Below are 9,554 nucleotides of genomic sequence, written 5' to 3'. Positions count from 1 at the left end.
GGAGGGAAGCAGAACGAGCTGCTTTAAGCACCAGCTGAGGAACAAAGGAATATGTGGGCAGACGGATTATTCCCTAACACAGGAGGGCTGAACTCCATTTTGTCCTCTGCCTACCTGCCAGACTCGAATGCGGGGTCCTGGAGTCTTTCTGTAACGGCGGGTGGCCTTGAGGAGCCCCAAAGCTGTGCGTTGAATTTATTTCTGCGGTGGTTTATGTAGCGCTCTGCCCTGTTTTAGGTATGAGTAGGATCACCTGCGCTCTGGGCTGTAAAGATGTTTTCAGTTCGCCTTCACGTCTAGCCGTCTTGTTTAGAGAGCGTTTTCTCTGTCTTCAGCTGAATATTCACATAAGATGGGTTTCTCCTACTCCCTGAAGTCTGGTTGCTCCCGGTAGTTGCACATTCAAGTCACTGACTCCGATTGCACGTGACGTGCTGTTAGTTTAAGTCTGCATGTAGATGTGAGCTTGGTTGACAGCACCTTTGTGCTTCGCCCGGTCCGGCACACTGAAGGGCTCTCTACAGATGTCCGGGCTCATTACTTCAAATCCACCCCCCTACAAGGGCAGGATAAAATCCTCTCTTTTAAGTACAGCACCTACGAGCGTCCGAGTAGGACGCGTGCTGAGAGCATGCCGAGAGAGGTGGAATGCAAACCTGCTGCCCCGCAAAGTGGTGCCCCGCTGATTCCCAGCGCCGGTTGTCGTCGACGTGGTGTGCAGATCTTCCAGCGATCCCTTTCTGGGGTCCCTTCCCCATTCCGGCGGGCAGCGGTGCAGTCATATTTGACCCTTCGTGCTTGACCTGTCCGGCTTCTTGATTGAGCTTTCTTGAGTTGGCAATTGAATCCCAGCTTTCCTTTCTCTTTGAAGACCGCCGAGCTGAACGGTAGCTTCTTGCAGTACCAGCTCTCCCTGCTGATTCTTTGGATCTTTTTTTTAAACAGGAGTAGAGAAACTGAAATCCTTGGTTGCGGGTTGTGAACAGCGGGAAGGTGTAGCTTCTCCGATCAGAAAGCCTTTCCTCTAAATATCAAGGGGTGCCACTTTCTGCAGCTACCCTCTGCAGCTACCCGTCACTTTAATGTATTATACAGAAATATTTTCTGTTTGGAAGACCTCGGCTACAAAAGTTACTCTTAACGTTTTGACTGTGAATTCGTAAATGAAAAGCCACAGAGAAGGGTCTTTGAAAACCAAGTGGAGGTGCGTTGTCAGCAAGCATTTGCTGAGCTGGTGGAAAAATCCTTTTTCTCCTGTCTTGCCTTTTCTTCCTCCTTGTTTCCGTGCCGCGCGTTACGGCATCCTTCAGGCAGCCAGTCCAGAACCGTGCTTTGCTCCAGCCACCGCTGCCGTTCTCTCCTTCAAACGGAGCGCTGCGGAACTGCTTCAGCCTATCGATACTGCTTTTAATTAAGTTAATCTGTTTAATCACTTTTCTAGCTAATTGTTGATTCAGGGGCGGGAGGGGATTTGTAGCTCATCGATTTAAGAGTTTGGGGATTTGGGGACGGCGTTGGGGGATTGTTAATCGTTGCGGCAGCGTAGCGTGGACTTGAATCGGCAGCAGCCTCGCGGAGAGGTGCGTTAACTTCACGCACGCCTACTCCCCTCCCCTAAACCCCAGCGGCCGCAGAGGGGGGACGGTTATCCGAAGGGGAGGTGTCGCCTGGGCCCGGGAAGGCGGGAGGCGAGCCGGGTGCAGTAGGTACTCCCTCCCGTGATCGCTCTCTGCTCTCTCTCTCTCGCTCCTCTCCCCGGCAGGCAAGTCGGAAGTGGAGCAGTGGTCCGACATGTACACGGTGACCAGTCAGCTGGTGCTGAAGGTGGGACGGGAGGACGACGGGGTCCCTGTCATCTGCTTGGTGGATCACCCCGCTGTCAAAGACTTGCAGACACAGCGTTACCTAGAAGTCATGTGTGAGTAGCAGAACTTTTAATTCTTTCAGCGTATTAAAGCGCTCGCTTAAGAGTTCAGGAGCTGTTCGCGGCGTGATAAAATTACACCGTAGATGGGGTTTATATCCTGTTATTTAAAAATTGAAATCAAAACGTTGAGTACCGCTTCATGGGTTAAGCCACGACTTTTCGTAGCCCTTCTGCGATACGACAAGGGCGTACCTTCATTCTCATAAGAAATAACTTGCCGTACATAGAATTTCCACCGTCAAAGGTTCCTGGCTGGGCTTTACAGTTGTCAGAACAGATTAAATCTGAGTATTTTTCTTTTAGCAACCTGCTTACCTCTTCAAAAAGCGTTTCTGTACTCCCCCATCAAAGCGACTGGCCGCCGTCGGAGCATACTGGCAGCAACCTGGTGCTGCACAAAAGAAACTCAGTATTGTGCGTTGTGGACATACAGCACCGACTGGTTTTCTAAATCAGAGTAACGTCAGTTACGTGGAATCTGCAGTAACACCGCTGATTAAGGCCAACCTATTTTCTGTAATGCTCCTACCATGTTCGGTGTTAATAATGCATTTCACTTTGTTTAGGAGCTGCTCTACTGTATGTGGCATTAACGAGGTTTATGAGCAGGGACCTGAAAATACCCGGGGCCCCAAATGCAGCCACGCCTGAGTTTCAGCCGGTGGAGACGACGGAGCTGCTGCATGCGCGCGCCTCTACTCAGAAAAAATGGCTCCCAAAAGCAAAGTCAGACAGTCCTCGCAGCAAGGCTGGGGTGCCCCAGAAAACCGGGGTGCTAGGGTGATGCCAAGTGCTTATTTTTACAGGTTCGCTTCGACTAGAACGTGACGTTAAAAGGGGGAAGAGGAAGTTTTGTATTAATTTATTTCATCTGCTTCATTATGTAGTTTCATTATGAACATCTTGGTTACAATTCTCATATCTCTGAAACTAGCGGGAAGTAATGTTCCTGTAATGAGGAAAACAGAAATGATCAGATACTACCTAAATTGGCAGATACTAGATTTCTTGCGACTGTGCTAATGTGTAATTCATTTATGCAAACTTAATGTCCATTAACATTTCTTGTAGAGCTCCATTAGCTTTAATAATACATTAGCACCTTTGTGAGGCTTGATCAAATACTTAAGGGGGAGAAAAAAAAAAAAATCCCATCTCCCCTCTTAGGCGGAGGTATTGAAATCTTGCAGGGTTTCTTCCCCTTGGTTGAAAGGGCATCAGCTTACCTTTAGGCTTCCCTGCAGAAATTCCTCTGAAATCCTGGTCGCGTGATGGGATAGGAGGGGGGCCACTCTTCCAGCAAAACACTTCACAGCGTTTTTCCCGTTCCCACTCCAGTAAATCTCGTCTCGACCGCTTTCGTTTGCAGCCTTTACAGGGTTCCCCCCGCAACGAAGGCAAAGCACACGTGAAGCGCGGTTGTGCGGGAGTCCCGCGGGACGCGTGCCATCTTCAGCTAATGCGCTGGAGGCTCCCGTTGCATCCCTTGCCCAGGTTTCTGCCCTTAGCGTCCCCTTGGCTTGTTCCGGAGCTGTTTGTTGGAATGGAGCTAGCGCAGAGCCTCCTCGGAAGGCACCGGGGATGAGGAGGAAAAGGGCTTTCGGACTGGTTTGGTTTTATGGTCTGGTCTGAATTAGACTCTGAGCTTGCTAAAAGTAATTAAGTTTATCTACGGGGACTTGACCCACGGTAGTCCAGTCAGTTCTGTCAGTGGGCAGCAGCGGATGGCTTGAGAGAAGAGTACCAGCAGAAGAACATGTCGTGCGTCATAACCTTGCGGCTCCCGGCAGTTAGCGGCTTCGGGACTTGACGTGCTGGAGTGCGTCCAGGCATTTACTTTTCATACCTGCTGTTGGACCTGAACCTGGGGTAGAAAAGGCAGCTACAGAGCAAACTTCTACCCTTGAGCTTCTCCTGCTTCAGGCTGACGGCTTGTTGGCCGACGGGGGAGCACGAGCAGGAGGAAGATCCTCTTGTCCTGCCTCTTGGGGAGCTTAGGCTCCAACAATCAGACCTAACTGATACTTTCTCAATCGCTTTTTAGATACGGGATTTGCAGTCGGAGCAAAGGACTCCTCCCGACTGCGGGTTGGGCACTTCCACTGACCGCGTTGTTACCTTGCAGGCACGCCGACTGCCGAATCTCCAAAGCGGCGGCAGTCGGCACTCGCTGCTCGTCCTGTGCGTGTGGTTGTTGCTGGTTCTCTTGCAGCCGGAGGGGCGTCACTCCAGACCAGTTAGCTGTGTCGCTTGCTCAAGTCTCTGCTGTTACCCTCTCTCCCCCTAAGTCCTGCCCGTTCCCGCCAAGGGCACAGCGGACCCGCCCCTTTGGAACATCAGCAGGGCACAGGAGAACATTTTTCTCAGCAGACATTGTATTTCTCTGCACTTAACGTCTCCAACTCGAGCATGAAATGCGCTGGGGAAGGACGGGAGGATGATGGATGGAGCCTTCTCAGATAATGAGGTATTTTTGTCTGACTGAATTTCAGAGTATGGAGAGATTTTTTTCTAAGATGCAACTCGAAAGTTGTCAGGGCTTTTCTCAAGAACAAACCAGGCAGAAAACAAACCTGCAGAGTTTGCAAAGTGGGGAAGGGAGGGGTGGGACGTTTGTCGGCACGGGGAACTATTCCAAATGCAGCCTGCGGAAGGGAACAGACCCTGAGCCACGTGCAGTTTGTGCCCCTGGGAGTCGAGCGAGCTTGAAACGAAAACGGGCGCTTTCCGAGGTCACTCTCCCACCCAGCCCAGCCGTTTTCCAAGAAGAATTTGCCGCGGCTGTTCCTCACGCCCTGCTTCGGGGCTGCGGTGGTGGCTTTTGTAACGCTCCCCCGGGCGCGCAGGCAGGGTGCAGGTTCGGGGTGGCTGATGGCGGAGAGGAGGAGGGAGGCGTTTCTTCCCCCAGAGTTCCTCCGTTCTCCCTTCAAAACGTTTACCTTTCCTCTTTTGAAGGCGATTTTCTTAAAGCTTCTTAAAGTCAAATGTCTTTTAGTAAATGAGGACCTTACGCGTCATTGACAGTCTGGAGCGTTTGTACTTCGGCTTATTTGGAGGCGTTGGCTAAAATGTGTATTTATTTTATTGAAAGGTTCTCCTCCGCTAAAAAAGGAAAGAAAGGTGCAGAGATCTAAGTCTGCAAAGCGACCTGCTTCACTCTGTTCTAAAAACAATTTGTTTGAACATTTTCTTCTGTGCTGTACTTCAAAGAAAAATTGCAGACTTGGGGGTTTTTGGGTGGCTTAAGTTTCCCCGATGACTTCGGGAAGGTGTTTCTAAATGGCTGTTGGCCTCCTCACCCCAGGCTGGGGTTGTTCCAGATCTCCGCAGCCGGGAGGAAGGAAGCAGGCAGTGCCCTTGGAGGGGGACAGGCGGAGCAAGTTCGGACTCTTCACGGGGTGAAAGCGCGGGGTTCGTCGTAACGCTTAATCTCGCAGCACCGGCGTACCCGGTGCACGTGCGGCACCGAACCCTCCGCCGCGGGTTAGTAAGGCAGTCGTCGGCTCTGCTACGCCTGGTTTGTCTTGCTGCTGCCCTGGCCTCTCCCTGGGTATTTCCGAGCAAAAAATAATAGATCGCTTGTTACTGTGCCTAAACTTTAAAAATAAATACCAAGTTCACAGCGCGTGCACCGGGGGAAAGACTGTTTTGCTGTGGTCAGCAGAACTGCGAGTAAGACTTGATTCATGCTGAGGAATAACTTGTCCTGCTCACGGAGTAAGCTATTTGTTGCGTATGTAACGGGGCACAGCCTTGGCCCTCTGTGAAGTTTTGAGATAAATGCTTCCAGATGAATGGCGGCTACGTTACGAAAAAGAAATCTCTGCAAACGAGCACTCTGTAATACCTATGGAACCCTCCTGGTCGTGCTTCTCAAAGGCAAACAGAGCTTGACAAATGGTGCCACGTACTCCCAGCAACGATAACACCTTCGTCCTTGATTAATAGCCACGCCAGAGAACGTATAACCCTGTGCACTGGGCGGCCGCAATACGTTGCGTGGAATTGGTTTGAAAACACGCCCTGATTCTGGCTGGGGTCGCTTTCTTTTTGTGATTCAGTTCCCCCGATGGGGGATGGAAGACCAGCGCGTTGAGTGTAATTTTAGAAAGGAAATGAAGCAACAAAATGCATTAAAATATCATTAAGGAATTGAATGGAACCAGATATTCGCGGAGACATTTAAGTTCAGCCTTTGCGGTACTTCTCCGTATCTCATTACGTGATACTGGAAGTGAAAGCGTCAAAGTCTTGATTTGGCATTTTCTCTGGGCTGCTTTTTTTTGTTTTGGCTTTTCTGAAGTTGTTATTAATTGCACTTTCACTTGTATAATATCTACACGTGTATTTTTAAAATACGCACCGATGGAACGTGTTTCAGCCTCTGCTGTCACAGTGGGAGAATTTTTTGTGCCCGGTTACGTTAAAAACCAGACGTATGCTGTCGCATCTCCAGTAATCCTCGTATTTCTATCGAGAACAAATATTAATTGCATAGTATGCAGTGAAGTGATTAACATCAATGTAATTTATCATCTGGAGATTTCTAAAAAGGAATAAATGAGTTGTTTTGTTCGGCGAGGTGTTGACCCCTTCAGAAACCTTGATTTACGGCTTTTTTCCCTTCTTTTAGTAAATATGAAAAGCACCACAATCAGCCAAGTGTTCAGTTATTTGATTTTCTGGGGCATTAGCCGCTCTTGTTTGTGACATTTCCCAGTTGGGTGCTCGTTTGCAAGCTCATTAATAAGGTTTTCTTGGAGGAATGTCGTTGGGAGCGAGGAGCGCACAGTACGGCCTGGACTCCGCATTTCGCAAGCATTAAGCAGCAGCATGCGCTTATAATATTCAGAAGGGAAGTGTTTATACCCCGCATACCTGTCTGGCTTTGGCTTTCCTTTTCCCGCTGCAAGCTAAGTGTTGAAGTTCCTTTAATCGAGGGCGAATTTTGCAAAGCCGCGGTTGGGGTCGGAAGGCTCTTCGCGACAAGTCCCGAACTGCCAGTCATGCGCTTAATCGTTATTTTAAACACCTATTTATTTAATAGGTTTGTGTGTTTTGGCCGAAAATCAGCCATGCAGACTCTCGTCCTCGCAAAAGGCGAGGAGAAGATAGGGGGTTGCCGGGGCTGGGCTGTCTCTGACGGACGCAGACTTCATTTCCAGATAAGCAAACCCGCTTGATTTTAGGAGAGAGGCGACGGTTGTATTTATACCTGCGTATAAATGTTACCTTCGCTGACTTCTTTTAATAGCGAGAAGCATACTCCCCCTGCTCTTCCCCTAGCATGCCAGCGTGGTAAGGTACAGGAGCTGCCAGAAGTCAGGTTTTTTGCGTAGTTACTTTGGGCCACGGAACAAAGCAGAGGTGAGGAGCTGGATAAAATAGCGCCCGTCTGAAGAAAGACGTGTGAAGTATTATCCGGGTGGTTTTGAAGCTGGAATTACCTAGAGCGGGCAGGAACTCTGCTTGACCTGCGGGATGCTTCGCCTGGGGATGCCATCTGTCATCGTTTTTGCCAAGAGATGCGCATCGGGAATTAATACAGTCATCATAAAATGGATTTTAAAACTTGGATTTAATGCAGTCATCATAAAATGGATTTTAAAACTTGGATGCGGTACCGTGCAGGCAAGAGCATTTTCAGCTGAATCATTGAAAGAATCCATTTTGTAGTTTTCTGTGTTGGCAAACAGTCCGGCGTTGCAAAAGACGCCGAGCCGTGTGCTGCAGTACCCCTGGCCCAGACCCGCTGCAGGAGCACGTCTTTGTCTGCTTGCGTCTGCCATGAAGAAGCCGGCCGTCTATAGTCTATAGTCATGTGCAATTTGCTCAGCGTATGTACTTAGCTGTAATTTGGAGCAGAGAGAGAAATTTAGATTGGACATGAGGAAAAATTTCTTTACTGAAAGAGTTCGAGTAGATGAGGTGCTCAGGGACATGGTTTAGTGGGCATGGTGGTGTTGGGTCGAGGGTTGGACTCGATGATCTTAGAGGTCTTTTCCAACCTTAGTGATTCTATGATTCTATGAAATCCCATGCTGAAAATGTAGCGAGGGCCTGGGTAGCCCCTCTTGCCGTGTGTCCCCTCTGTTGAGCGTCCGTAAGCGATTGAACCGTCGAGAACCTCGGCGTTGCCCGTTCCTGCTCTGCGGTGGAGCTCTGTGAGGGCCGGCCCGCTCTCAAGAGCTTGTCTTCCTCATTCGTTGGTTTTGCGTGGTTTCCCCCCGAAGCAGCACGTGGGAAGGAGGCTTTCGGCTGTCTTCCGACCTCAGCTGGGAGCGCGACGGCTGGGAAGGGTTGACTGGTTTGTTGCTGGTGGCGGCTGGCGCCGGTTAGGAGTCACCTGGGCTTCGGAAAAGAAGCAGCGTTTCCCAAAATGTTTTTACTGTGTTATTAATGACTGGCTCGGTGCAGGTTTTGCAGGTTTAGAGCGGACAGATTGCTGCGTTGTAGGAGCCGTATCGCTTGCACGGAGATTGCTGGAGGAGCAGGAGCTGCTGCGGTGTGATGATTCAACTCTGGTACGATTGGCATGGCCCCAAAGAACACATACGTCGAGCGCAGTGCAGGCTTTCTGTGGCAGCTTCTAGCGGCTCTTGTGCCCGGTGAAATTACTGAGTACGACCACAGAGTTAAATTTCTTGCACGTAGTTTCCTCATTAGGCATATTCTGATTGTATTTCAGGGAGAGGGTGAGAACGCAACCGCCTTTCCCGTGCCTTCTTGCTTTTCCCGAGAAAACCAACCTTTTACTTCAGTCCGTGGCGGTACTCCCAGATAAGAGGCACGCCTCCTGTGTGTTAGCATCCTTGCTGGCTGCAATGTCGGGGAATTTAGCCGCAGGGTGGGTGGTTGGAGGAACCCGTGCCGCTGCCACCTCCGGAGCGCCGGCTGCACACCTCCAGGAGCTCCGAAGGTTACGCCAGCCATGCGGAAAGAGGCTGGAAGTTTGCCCTCGGCTCGGTTTTGGTTGCGGGGCGGCGGGGTGGGAAAGGGGGTGTGCGTGGTGCCCCCGGGCGCGCGAGGAGGTGAGGCTTGCCGAATCCGTCTGGTGACGGGCTTTGAGAGGGTGAGCTTGCCCGCCTTGGAGATCGTAGGTTGGCCTGATGAAAGGAAATGGGTAGAAATAATAGCCTTAGGCTTTTGTGAGACACCGAACTCGGTATAACGTTGATATCTTGGCTGATTAATGAGATCTAAGCGTTATCGATGGAGCGCACATTTAAATGGATTAAGAAATCACTAACTGGCAGATCTCAAAGGGTAGTCATTAGGGAGTAATCAGCAAACGATGGTATTTTTAGAGTGCCTGTACTGGCCGGGGTGCTTGGCCCGATGCTGTTCAGTGCTCCCACGGAGCGTTTGAAGTTCTTAAAAAGTCACCGTTAATAATCTTTGCTGATGGCGCAAAAACTGGGCGAGCAGCTAATAAAAGGAAGAATTGGGACACACGCAGAAAATGACTTGAGTGTTTTGGTCGCTTCCAAACCACGGAGCTGTAAAACTACGAAGTGTCAGCGGGTGCAGCCTGGGACGGCCGGTGAAATCCGGAGGGGAGATGCGCTCTCCCGCCTCGGCGGCTGGGGTCCGCCTGGGCCCTCCGCCCGGCGCCCGCCCCCCGCGC

At 50.5% G+C, this 9,554-nt stretch overlaps 1 protein-coding gene across 1 annotated transcript in view; it reads left to right on the top strand.

Moving 5' to 3' along the window:
* Positions 1 to 9,554, top strand: part of CADM1 (cell adhesion molecule 1) — a 168,657-nt gene that overhangs the window by 120,110 nt on the left and 38,993 nt on the right. Inside the window, exon 5 of the mRNA XM_009323555.1 lies at positions 1,763 to 1,918. Within this exon, the coding sequence (XP_009321830.1) occupies positions 1,763 to 1,918 (156 nt within the window). The remainder of the gene's footprint in view (positions 1 to 1,762; positions 1,919 to 9,554) is intronic.

The sequence above is a fragment of the Pygoscelis adeliae genome, unplaced genomic scaffold (assembly GCF_000699105.1).
Source record: "Pygoscelis adeliae isolate BGI_AS28 unplaced genomic scaffold, ASM69910v1 Scaffold275, whole genome shotgun sequence".
In the NCBI taxonomy this organism is placed as follows: Eukaryota; Metazoa; Chordata; class Aves; order Sphenisciformes; family Spheniscidae; genus Pygoscelis; species Pygoscelis adeliae.
Note: the sequence above shows the minus strand (reverse complement) of the source record. Positions and strands in the feature narration are given on the sequence as shown.